General features: G+C 38.3%; 1 protein-coding gene across 1 annotated transcript in view; it reads right to left on the bottom strand.

Annotated features, from left to right (window-relative positions):
* Nucleotides 1-9,573: 9,573 nt before the first annotated feature.
* Nucleotides 9,574-13,923, bottom strand: part of GOLGA4 (golgin A4) — a 72,945-nt gene continuing 68,595 nt past the window's right edge. Inside the window, 2 exon segments of the mRNA XM_063158686.1 lie at nucleotides 9,574-10,305; nucleotides 12,329-12,392. Coding sequence (XP_063014756.1) covers nucleotides 12,363-12,392 — 30 coding nt within the window. The 3' untranslated portion in view covers nucleotides 9,574-10,305; nucleotides 12,329-12,362.

Here is a 13,923-nt window from a genome sequence, read left to right as displayed (position 1 = left end):
GAGAGATCCAAACCTACTCTCTACACAGAGAAGACAATTTTTGAAGTTATGTGTGTGAACCTAAAGCTTGAGCTTTAACCAAATAACCCTTCTGCAATCCAATTGTTTGTAAATTCTCTGCTATGCTATGGCTTAATTTGGTGTATATTGCACCTACAGAGAGTTCAGAAAAATAAACTGTGGGACACTGTAGAACTCCATAGGACTTGTTATTGGCCTGAGCTATGCCAGAAGCAGCATAGTTATCCAGTTTAATAATGTGGAAAACACTGAATCTGGGCATCTAGTTAGCAAGAAGGATATTGTGTGATGCCAGTGATTTTAGAAAAAATAAACAGTAAAAAAGGAAAAAAAAAAAAAAGCCAAACAAAATGAACCCCTCAAACCCCCCTGCTGTCCACCAGGACAGAATTTTTGGCAAGTACAATTACATTTAAATCAGTGGATTTAAGACAAGGAATTTGCATTCCCCAGAGTGATAGTCACTATAAATAATGTAAAGAGAGAAGCACAGCAGATGTGATAACATAGCAAGCTCTCTTGTTTATGAGCAACATTATTCATATACTTCAGTGACTGGCCCAGCTATAAGAGAGATTCTGGGACAAATTCAACAGTAACAACCCTGCCATCACACAGATTAGCAAGAAAATATGACAAATTTGGAGGTCAATGTGACAGTTCCATGGTACACTCTCTGATTTCTAGCAAGTTGCTATACCATCACTCTATTAAAACAAAGTCACACACTCTTAGACCAACCAGGTGGTACTAGTAAGATGGAAAACATCTTGGGATGTTTTGAAAAGATGGAAAACATATTGGGATGTTTTCCAAAATGAAGACAGCAACTGTTGTGCCCCAACTGTGAGACTTTTTTTTGTATAGTCTCCTCCATCAAAAACAAAAAGTCTAAGCTCAGTCATAACTCAACTTTCAGAGAAAAGCAGAACCTCTGGAAAAAATTAAGAGTACATTATGGTTCCCTGGCCTCCTTCTGAGTGCCTAGAGACCTGCATGTCCCAGGTGAAAGCAAGCCATGCTTCTGTCCTCAGCAATATCACAAACAAAACTGTGACCAGCCTGGTTGGGCTGGTCGCAAAGCACATAAAATCAGTTGAGATATTAATTGCCCTGCCTTCCCTGACATATGATAAATCAGCCCACACATCTCAGTGAAATACATTAAACAAACTACGCTGACAACTATTTCATAGCAGCAGTCACATATAAGATATACTGCATTTATTTGATTCCCTAACTACAGTATGCCACTACCACTGCCACAAAAGGCTTTCTGAAAACCATCAGGATCCTGATGATGTCTACAAATATACTTGACTTCTAGTTTTAGTCCGTATTAGAGTTTATCTAAAAAAACATTAATTACAGCTTCCCTAAAGTCACACTCTTATTCTCAACTTAAAAATAAGCTGTTGATTTCATGCATTTGCCTCTTATGTTCAATCTCCCCATTTTATATAAAACAAACAGGATATCTGTGCTGTCTAGCAGCTCATTGAAAGTCATTCTTCATCTTCTCCCTTAAAAACTTATTTCCAAGGAAATACTGATGCACAAGCTCTGGAAAGGGTCAATGAAGACAACTGAAATAAAATGTTTAACAAATAATTGAACATAAAAGAGGAACTGAGGAGATTACCTGTACAATGAAAGGCTGGCTGTGTCTGTGACTGTTGCCCAGCAGCTCTCCAACCTGCAGTGCTCTTGCCTAGAGGAAACTGCTCTGCCCAAACTTCTGGCTTGCCCTGTTACTTTACTGAGGTGTCCACATGCACCCAGCCAGGTGTGACATCAAAGCATAGCTCTCCAAGCAAAAAGGCTCTCAAGGCTCTCTCTAATTACAAAACCTTTTTTTTTTTTAAAGAAGTATTCATATCACTACAAAGAACTAAGAAAGTGCAGCCTATACTGCATATGCTTAAAAGCCTAAACCTAGCAGGTCCTATGTGTGGCCATGAGCAACACACTACAAAGCCACTGCATCTCCTTGTAAGTCCTAATTCATGCTGGCCATTGTCATGGGTACCTTCTTCCCTCTATTATCATACTGAGCAAGTCACATTTAAAAACGACAACATTAAAACCCCAGCAGATGTAGGATAGGTACAACTATATATAAAGGCACGCCCAGATTCCCGGGGACTAGCATGGCAGTTTCGTATTTACTCACTGGTTGAACAAGGAGTGTACTCTAAGATCAGCTCAAATTCCCTACTATTTTCAAGTAGCATGTGAATACTTGCATCTTGAGGAAGAGAATACACAACCAGGATCTCTCCTGCTCATCCGGTATCTATCTAGCAACATTTCTACCAGTTCATTCTAGAAATGAGGTCCCACCCTAGCAGAAACTAAAATACACAGAAACTGTTCTTCACATCAAACAGTTTACTATCCTGAGAATCATTATGTTCTGAATGTGCTGAAGCTGAGAGGGGAAAAAAAAAGAATTCACATTTAATTTAGCTAATGTTGTGGTTTAATGAAAGTCTGGTTTTCAGCTGTGGGGAGGCGGGGGCAAAGGTGTTTCCCTGTGGGGACCTGCTGGAGCTAGTGAACTGGCTGGTTTTGAAGGGCCAGTCAGCTGGCTAAATTTGGGCATTGAGGCCTGGTTGGACCACTTGAAGGAGTTAAGCACACTCCTGTAGAAAAGCACATTTTAAAAAGTAGGAAGCCTGGGAAAACTCCTGGCTTCTGGCTTTTGAACAGGCTGGACTGGGCCGGGTGTGCATGGCGGTGCTAGGCTGCCCTGGCCCTGCCCATCCAGGTTGGCACGCAGCTCGGTTGGGATTTCTGCCACTGCCAGGCCATGCCACCGGCACTATCCCAGCACCACAGGCAACTGTGTGGCCAGGATCGCGCCAGGAGCGGCCCCACGGCCGGGATCCGTGTGGCCAAGGCAGTGCCACACGGCTGCGGCTATTTCTGCAAGTCTCCCAAATGAATTTTGTTTATTCTGGGACCCGCACCGGGAGTAGCGCGACGCTCAGCACTGAGGGCACCCCCGAAGCAAAGCGGGTTTGGGGCTGGGAGTGGCCACCGCCACCCCGGTCTGGGTGTGGCCATGTGGCTGAAATCAGTGCAACTGCGGCGGCACCGTGCGGCAGCGGCTGTCTCAGCATGACTCACAACGGGCTTGGTATGCTTAGCCACTTTTAGCCAGCTGGGCTGCAGACAGAAGGACAAAAGGACATGCAGCGTTTTTTTCCTTTCGTTCCGGCACCTTGCACGAAAGAAAGGCACAGGGGTGGTGCCGGCAGTCAGCGCGGTCTGTGCAGTGCCAGCAGAGACCACATGAACAGCAGCAAGAGACACAGTGATTCCTCAATTGCGGAGCCTGGACAAAATCAGCCTTTAAACATTTTCAAAACTCTATATTGTTTTAATTGATAAAGCTTGAGAACAAATGAACCCACGAACACTAACTTTCTCCTCAGTCAGGAAAAGGAAAGGGTGAAGACATGTAGAGAAAACATGAACCCTGAGGTCAGTAAAGAAGAAGTCAGATTCTAGATGGGAGGGGCAGAACTGAGGAGATGCCTCAGTCTTGGGCTGAAATTCTCTTGTGAACCATGGTGGTGGACTATGATACATCAAACTCTTGTTTCCTTGTAACTTATGAAAATGCATTCAGGGGATGTAGTGTTTTAACCACTGCCATGAACAGAGGCACCAGTGCTAAAGTGAGCAGATATGGAAGTGATTTTCATTCAATGAGAAATTTGAGCATAGAGAGATGGGAAACCTTGCCCCAGTGATAGTAATAGAAAACCCTCTGTTCCCAGAGATGGATGAAGAGAACTTTTACTTTATGCTAGAACAGCTCATCCTTAAAATAGCACCCCAGTAAGCTGACATGGCTCATGAAAGCAGCTGTGAGATATCTGCAAGGTATGGCAAGGACTTTTCATGCTGTGAGCACATTTATCTTTCCTGGGCAGCTGATTAGCTATAACATGGAAGCCACGAGAGACCTGTTTCTTGTGGAAAAGTCTTTATAGCATAACAAGAGGAACTCTTCTCCCTAAGGAGACTGAAGAAAGACTATTCTAGAAGTGACAAACTGACTGAAAGTCCTGATTTTTGTCTTCTTACATTTTCAGTGGGAAAGAAAAGAAGGTGGGGGGAGAGGAAAAGTTTTCTGAAGGTTTTATTCTGATTTTTCTTATTTTTTTCTTTCAATTCTGTTAATAAAGTTTTTTCCTTATACTCTTTAAAGTTTGTGCCTGTTTTGCCCTCCTTCTCCAAATGCTTATCCCACAGCAAGAAAATGAGTAAATATGCTCAAGTAAATGGACCGACGCTTAGCTAGCACTAGACCCACTGCAGCTAGACACTTCCTGTACTGAATATTTGGTTGGATCAGATTTAATTAAGTAACAACACTGGAATCCAGGGGCTGAAGTGTGGTGTGCTTTAAATAACATGCAGATAACACTCACTGCAGGGCTTCAAGGTCAGGACAGTTTCCTTTAATGTGAAAACAAATTTCAGGGAAGTAGCAGGTAGAAGCTCAGCCTAATTACAACTTTCCTTACCATAAAGGAAGACCCTAACTTTTCCCCTCACCCTCTCTCTGTTTTCTTTTCTTTTCTTTCCCCTCTTATTTATCTACTGTTCTAAAAGGGCCATGTAACTGACTATACACTCTGCTGTTCATTCCTTTTCCTTTAAGCAAAGTTAAACACTTACAGAAATGCTGGACATGCAAGCTGTCCTGACGCAATCAGGCAAAGGTGTCTCAGCCACAGGCATGCAGACCTGGTTTGGCAGCAACACCCAGGATGTTCTCCACACACGAGTGAGGGACATGGTCAGCCCCCACAGCCACACAGGCCTTCATCTCCATTTTGAAAAGTCACCTGCTAAATCAAAGTGACTTTAAACTAATTAGAAAACAGCTAATATTTGCCTAATGGCCATCAGGTAACCTGGACTGCTCTGAAAGTTGCAACCAAGAGATGTAAGCCATATGTCACAGCAGATTCCTGCACTACACTTAGCTCCATTACCATCCATTGCTGTTCCATGATGTGCTAGCACAGCCATAAAATAATATGTAATTACCATAAGCTTAAATATTTCTTCTCTGATATGTCATGTGGCAACTGCAGGAAATAATGGCTGCCACTGTTCTACAACAAAAGAAATCTCCAGGGATGTACTTCCTTTAAGTCAATCAATGTGCCTTTGAAATTACTCTAGTGCATACAGGAAACTAACTCAGTGTTAACAGAGGAAGACTAGAATCAGTGTAAATGAAAGCCTGAGAAAGAAAATAAAAGGTAGCAACTGCTAGAGCATGGATAGACACAATGTAGAAGAACATGCAACTTACTGCTTACTTCTGTTCTATCACTTCTAATTTTCCATATAATGAACATACACAACCATTACTTCTGTTCTATCGTTTCTAATTTTCCATGTAATGAATATACACAACCAAAGAGAGTTGGAAAATCCCACACTGGTAGTGCTGTTGAGAACCAGCATCTATGAACAGCTACACCATTGCTTGGTCTGGATATTCCCCACATAGTTGAGAGGCTGCTAGGCTTCTGCTCATATTGATGGCCATAACAAAGCTGTAATGACTTCACAAAAGACCTGTTTTTTCTTGAAACAGCAAATGAAAAATAAGTTTCTTAATTTAACAAACCCTACAGAGGGAAAAAAAAAATCTTCCGTAGCACACATAGAAGGACAACAGGATTTATGCAAAAGTTTCAATTACAAAAATCAAACCAAACCAAACTTCTCAGTATTCATTCCAGTTTACAGAGGCTGAAATACTCACTTCAGGGGAAAGAGCCACATACCACATGGGAGAATAAATAAATTTTAGTACAGATCACAGAAAGAGGTACTATGAATGGCAGAACTAGAAGTTGGATGGATTTATAGAAAATGTTTATAAAAAAGTTTGAAATAGTATGTTGCCAATAAATATCAGCCTAGGCAGTGAAATAATACATGAATAAAATCCCTGGTATTTTTAATCTAAATTAACAGTGTTTAATCCTTAGAACACTAGAGGATGCTTGATAACCATTTTAACTCGTATCTCTATAAACAGATCTACATATTTTCTGGCACATGTATAATGTCGCAGACATTTCTCCACAGAAATCCTTTCTTTCGGATTTCTGCGTCTTCTGGAGGCCAGAGGCTTCAGAAGACAAGGTAAACAATTATTATCAGCTGCTGTGGAATGCAACAGGGACACCTTGATTGGCTCATTTTCTATGTTTATAATTAAGGGCCAATCACCAGTGCAAGCTAGGGGACTGAGTCCTTGGCCACAACTTTGTTATAGATTCCTTCTTTTCTATTCTTAGCCTAGCCTAGCTGCTCTGCAACCTCTCTCTATATTCTATTAGTATAGTAATAATGTATTATATATAATATCTTAATAAATCAAGCCTTCTGATTCAAGAAACAAGATTCACCATCTCTCTCTCACCAGCCGCGCCCACTCAGGTGCGGTAATAGTATATAAGTTCATAAAATTACAAATATCATATATATTGCACATAAGACTAAGGCATGGTTCAATATGAGATGATCCAAACACATTCTCTTGCAGATGCATCTTCTAACAGTCATATCTGAATGAATTTAACATCCTCTAACCTTTGCTAGAAAGGCAGCCCAATCTTTGATTGGCACTACTAGCACCATTTGACACTCCAACAAGAAGAAAAAAACATTACTTAAAACAAAGCACCCACTTTCATGCATTCACCTTTATCCAAAGCAATGTCTTATTTACATATTATCATTTAAGAAAATCTAGAAGCAGTTAAAACTTCAGCCTAAAGAAATATATATATGTGTGAAAAAACACCCCAAACATTTAACTTTTTCAAAATGTGAATTTGGGTAGTGGTTACCTGATTTCAGTTTTTAAAAAAACAATGACTCTATAATCCCCTTTGAATTCTTTATTAAGGTTGCTTAAGGGAAAATATTATTTAGTCCATGCAATGTTGTATGGCTATGTCAGTTTGTTCCACTGCACTTAGGTCACACTTGACAAAGTACAGTTCATAACTAGTTTCTTTCATGGAAAGGGAAAATAACAAAACCAGAAAATGTGAAAAATAACTTATCTGTGAGGACAAGAGAACTGTAGGAGAGCACAGTAATACTTGCTGTCAAAGTAATAGACGACTGCAGTGAAGTTCCCAAAGCCTAAGACAACATACAGCTTACACAGAAAACTGAAACGCAAATCTATGTTTTACACTGCTGTAATGATAGCAATTGCAAAATCCCACAAATCCTCAGCCAACTATGAGAGGAACAGGCTTTTTCAGAGCCAAACATACTCATGTCAAGTCCAGTTGAGGTTGCTGCTCTCACAGCCTGAAGGATGCCTTTCTGCTACACAACAGAAGGAGAGAGAAGGACTTACATTGGAAACACTTACAAAGAATATTGATCTTTAAAACAAATTTGATGCATTTGATGTTTGATAAAAGGACAAAGTTTAACCCCTTTCCCCTAAACCTCCCAGAAGCTAGTAATGATAAATAAGCATAAAACTTCAAGTTTTGTCAGACACGAGGCAGTGGGAAATAAAGATGCAACTCTTGGTACTTAATTATAGAATCAACCCATGTCCCTTTAAACCTTAAATAACAACTAAAAAAATAAAAATCCTATCCCTTATGTTCAGAGGCGAGGAACTTAGACTGCTGTGGAATAATGAAACAAAGATAACTTGTAATAAGAGAACAAAGAATGCAATTCAGTCAAGGCAGGAGAGATGTAACAAAGTTCCTAAAATGTAAGTAGCAGAAGGTTTGCAGAAGAAATTGTTACACAAGTACTTGTTTCAGGGAAAAAAGGCTGATGTTACCGTTAGGAACTTGATCATGTTTACCATTGGTTAGCAGACATATGAACAGATACACTATTGGCTATCCAGGCTCACACTATTCTAACCTGATAGTGAAAATATTTTAAAAGCTATATACACTTTTAATAAATGTTTCTGGTTATGCCACAACTGGGGACCATGCTTCATTCATATGTTGCAGACTGCTGCCCCTCAAATACTTGTTAAAAATTATATTCATGGAGGACTGATCACCCTGAACTATCTTGGCAAACTAACATACATGATAGGTGTTAGTTATTGATAACGTAAGTATCATAGTAGCTAAAGGTTAAATTTATGCATACTTGTGTATCACTTCAGAGGATCACAACTTACATGCCAAAAACATCAGACAGGAATCATTTAAAAGAACAAAAATACATCATTTTCCATCATGGTGGACTTCTCTGATGGAATGACTGCAAAGACCAACCAATGTCATCTATCTAGACATCTGTAAAGCCTTTGACATAGTCTCTCGTATCCTTATCTCCAGATTGGAAAGACACAGGTTTAAAGGGTGGACTGTTCAGTGGACAAGGAAATGGCTGGACGGACACAGCGCAACAGTTGATAAAGCTGAGTGGTGCAGTTGGCACAAGGAAGGGATGCCATGCAGGGGCACCTGGACAAATCTGAAAAGTGCGCCCATAAAAACCTCATGAGATTTAACAAGTCCAAGTGCAAAGTCCTACAACGTTAGTCAGGAGCAACTTCAATGAGTCCAGAACACTGGGAGAAGAAATCATTGAGAACAGTCCTCTGGAGAACAATTTGGAGGTGCTGGTGAATGAAAAGCTGGTCATGACCTGGCAATGTGCACTCACAGCCCAGAAGGCCAATGTTATCCTAGGCTGTAGCAAAAGAGGATTTGCAACAGGTCAAGGTAGGTGATTGTCCCCTTCTACTCTCTCATGAGACCCCACCTGCAGTGCTGTGCCCAGGTCTGGGGTCCTCAGCACAAGAAAAAACATGAATCTCTTGGAGTGGGTCCAGAGGAGGCCACAAAGATGCTCAGTGGGCTGGAGCAGCTCTGCTATGAAGGCAGGCTGAGAGAGTTCTGAGAGAGTTGGGGTTGTTCATCTGGAGAAATAAAGGTTGCCAGACGACCTCATTGCAGCCTTTGAGAACACAGTTTTACACAGGCAGATAGTGACAGGACAAAGGGGATTGATTCTAAACTGAAAGAGGAGAAATTTAGATTAGCTGTTAGGAAGAAACTCTTTATTGTGGGCATGGTGAGACACTGGAACAGGTTGCCCAGAAAAGTTGTAAATGCCCCATTCCTAAACCAGGCTGGAGAGGGCTCTGAGCAACCTGGTGCAGTGAAACCTATCCCTGCCCATGGCAACTAGATGACCTTTAAGGTCCCTTCAAACCCAAACCAGACTGTAATTCTGTGATCAGAACTTTTACAAATCAAGCTTCTCTATTTGCTACATTCTTGTGCTAGCTTTTCAGCGCACCATATATCTGTTTTGCAGGTTGTGACCCCTTGGAAACTTCAATGTCTCCACTGACTAACAGTTTAATGTACTTGAATAGTTGTTCTCATGAGAGTGATTTCAGCCTGGAAATATCTCAGTTAACAATGTCTCCAACAGGAGTATGAACAAAACTGGTGTGTCCTTTAAAAGAAAAATCATACCAAGGTTGTTCCAAAATTATACAGTAAATAAACTTTATTTCATCTCAGCTCTATTCATGTTCGTGCTGTCAACAGTCACAGATCAGTGTATGATACAGTTAAAGTTATGTAGTAACTATTTACAATTTACAGGAACACACCTTTTCTTTAGAAAATATAAGTACAAAAGCTAGGAGTAAACAAACGAGGTACTGCAATTTGGATTTATTGTAGGCAAAAGCATATAGAAGTGACTTTCTAGCAAACAATCAAGATCAAATCAGGAGAAAATAGTCAACAAGAGTGTCTAGTTCATCAGAAAAATCACCTCAATTGCTATCCATCCAAAATGTATTGCACAATTCAATCAAAAATAAAAAAAATAAATAGAAAAACAAATCATTTATTTCAACTTTAGAAAACACTCAGTAAAACCTGTATAGAGATACAGTAGCAGGCAATTCTTTCCTATGATAAAGTCTTTTCTCTCCTTTAAAAAAATAACCTTTAACACAAAATAGAAGACAGTATTCAATAGAAGAGAAATAACCAAATAACCCCTGATTAGCATTTCTGCCAAGGCAGTAGATTATATTCACAGTCCAAAGGTGGTGGTGAGTTTTGGTTCTTGCTGTTCTGTTTGTGACCTTGAATAATAGCTTTTCTTCTTGTCCCTTCTCAAGAGGCAGCAGAGATATAAACTTATTTTTAAGCAGCAATGTCATGAGACATTCTCATCACAAAATCTTCAAGATGGTCGTAGCCACAACTAGAAGAAATGAAATCAAATGTTACATTATTGAGAACAACTTAGAAGCTCTTAATATTAAAATAATTGCATTGTTTATTAATATAATCATAAGACGGAAGAGTTTCAATAAGTCAAACTGCCAAACTATTTGAGCAAGCAATTCCATTCCGATACCTGCAAAACAGTTGAGAAACTGATGAAAACAAAACAAGGTGTAGCAAAATGGTCAGCAGTCTCACTGGAAATAGTCTACCACATCACTGCCTATTAATCCAAACAAAAAAAAATTTGGACTCTCTTGCATAAGGCTTATCATCAAAACTGAAATGATGATGCAGAATTTTGGACCCAGCACACAGCCTCCTCTACAACTGCCTTCACAATGAAGTCAGCATCCCCCTTAATTTCTAAGTTATATACATGCAAGAGTATGTGACAAAAATACTTGAGATTAAGTTGGCAACTACAATCTAATAATGAAGTATGAACAGTTTACATATACGTTAGCTGATGTTATGGAAGTGTAACCAATAATTTCTCACAGTAAGGTCAGTATCAACAATATGTTTCAAAGGCAGCTCAGAACGCCTGCATTTTTTTACACAGACAGCAGGACGAGAATGTAAGTTTCAAACATATCTTCTGAAACCTATTCTGCTATAGTGTTGTAAATAGCTTTGTTCCATCAGTATCTACAATTCAATTCTTTTCAACAAAGGGATAGAGATAACAGTTGCTGATTTTGTCAGAACTGATGAAGGATGTTGGCAAACAGTCCGAGCTCTACTACATTTTAAGTGCAATAAAGTACATTCACTATTTTATTCAAAGATGGAAAAAACACAAAGTAGAAACCTTGACTATTAGAGAAACAATTTTTTTTCCTTTTAAAGAGGTATTATTTTGTGTTGAAGGCTGTGTTCGCATGACAGCAGGAGAGGAAGATAACCTGTCAACTGCAATGTGGTAAATGGTAAATGGCAATGGCAGTAGCCTAAGTTAATTAATTTTGCTCTGACAGTGATGGAGGCCAACAAATGCATTTCATCCAAGAGACAGCAACTGCTTCACATATACTGAATCAACTCCTGGCAACTGTGCAAAGCTTTCCAGTTGCAAAGGAGGGAAAAAAAATTGAACTGACCATATTCTATAGAATTCATCTGCAGATTTTAAGTATCATACACCACTAGGGATTCAAATCATAATCTTTATCAGCCACTGCAGGAAGTTTTTTCCTATGTTGTTCCATAGTTCAGTCCTCTCTCAACCAGCTTTTGCATGTGTGTTGCTTGTTTAGCTAGGCTAGTCTGATGCAACTTGCATATTCAGGCCTATGTCAGCTCTTCCATTCTTGTAATGCTACAACTAGCACTGGAGATTCATAATTGAAGTAGCGTAACAAAACTTGAAGAAAGAAACAAACTAAGAGCATAAAGCTCCCCTAATTGTTCTCCGCCACGTCTCTGCTTTAGCATCTCTTGATATCAAACCAAAGCTGTGATTCAGAAAGGTACTAATGTTTAAACCCAATTATATCCTAATCCCTCTGCAGAGAATATTCATCTTTTTAAAGATAATGCATTTTCATATTTACAAGATGTAATAATTCATTTCAAGCAGTACAGTATGTCTCCCACAAATCTGATTTGTTTGTCTATTCAAAAAAGGAACTTAAAAAAATGAATAAATATAAAACAAAGCCAAGTGCAATAAAATTCAATATTACACATTAATTGATTTAAAATCTGATTTTATTTCTACTACTAAGATTTTTGTGGCTCAATCAACATTTGAAATTGTACTTAGGATTAGGATCACTCAAAAATATCGGTTTTGAATCAGTATTTACCATTTTCAAACTCAGCTTTGTAAAACAAGATATGATTAGGAGGAAAACAAAAATTATCATACGCATATACAACCAAAATTTGTTCTTTAATGAAGGAAAGCAGGCAAGAAAAAAAAAGCAGAAGAACCTTTAATTGCATAATACAGATTTCATTTTACATAAAACAAGAATGTATTATACTTCACTCACCCACACGCTAGCTAAGCACAGACTGGTGGCATATTCAAAAGATACCACTGCGAGGTGAGGCAAACTACAAAGCCAGGAAGAAAAGAGCTTATTGGACTATTTGACTGATAGCGTTATGTAGTGTTAACAAATAAGAACTCTGTGGACATCTATGGATGAGATTGCTGCAGTTAGATCACAACACCAACACAGTAAAAGCCAGATTACTGAAGATTACATTGATCTAGCATATATTTATTAACCAGGAACTGCTACAAGTTTTCAGAAACTTGTTAAATATATGCTCACTAAGAGGGTATAAAATTACTCACAGATACTTTAGTACCACACACTTACTCTAGTAGCACAGTAAGTTAATAATTTACACATCAAAATTACTTACAGGTGCTTTAGCAATAAACTAAAAGCTCTAAGTTAAAATGCACATTTATGCTGTAGTTCAGAACTTCATTGCTCCTGAGAGCTAAACACTGGATATTTTCATATACTGGTATCAGTCCAATATTAAGTATGGAGAAACACTAGTGGCATGTCAGTCAATAAATAAAAACTAAAAGAAACCAAGCATATTTCTTGATAGTATAATTTATAAAGACATCTCTAACTTTTTAGTTCTAAACAGAATTATGGAAGACTCATCCCCAGAATAATTTGTGCTTCAGCAAACAAACATATAACGTTGAAAGTAAAGGAAAAAATACTTCTTCCTTCATAATATGCCCTAATATTTGAGTTTCCATTAGATGTATAACTCAGTCTCTTTGTGGATTTGGAGAGAATTCATAGGCCACATATGAGCCAAGAAGGGACTGCTATGTGATACCCAAGAGCTCTTTAAACAAAAATATAATTAACAAATCAAAGCACTTGTAGCGTACAAAAAAATCTCTCATTTTAGACAAAATTTAATACCAAGGATGAAAATTTGTTGGATGAATTCAAGTTAAATTTTTATTTTGTATCAGAAGTTGTAAATGTCTGTTGTAGAAAGAACAGGTTTAAATATCAAAAAGCTGAAGTGGCTGCAAAACAAGGCCCATCTCTCTTTTCTCAAAATCTTTCCTAAATATTACTCTGGCTTATCAAAACAAAACAAAACAAAACAAAACAAAACAAAAAAACAAAAAACAAAACAAAACAGTCTCAGCTTTCTATTTTAATGTCAGAGAGAGAAAATAATGCTTTGAATACATGATACTTACTGGAGCTGCAGTATAATCAATATTTTTTATCCTCTAAAAGTATTTAAAATATTTAAGATTGCAAGGCCCTCAAACATACTAAGTGTACAGGAAGATGTTAAAGTATCTAACATTTTCCTCAAATGTGATACTTCAAGATGAAAGTACAGACTTTTAAAAATTTTTTAGTGAATCAACAGGACTTTAATGTATCTAGAAATGAAATGAAATTATTAATATTTTTATTTTATTCTGTATTTGCAAGTACGAAATAAATATATATGCAAGGTCAGTGAGAGAAACAGAATGCAATTCTTCCTCTCATTTTAATTCCTAAATATTTCACTAACCCACAAAGAGAGGGTTCACAGTGTTGATTCCAAATACAATGTAGAGGAGACTATTACTGCTGTT

The sequence above is a fragment of the Melospiza melodia genome, chromosome 1, assembly GCF_035770615.1.
Source record: "Melospiza melodia melodia isolate bMelMel2 chromosome 1, bMelMel2.pri, whole genome shotgun sequence".
Taxonomy (NCBI): domain Eukaryota; kingdom Metazoa; phylum Chordata; class Aves; order Passeriformes; family Passerellidae; genus Melospiza; species Melospiza melodia.
This window is presented reverse-complemented; position numbering and strand designations above follow the sequence as displayed.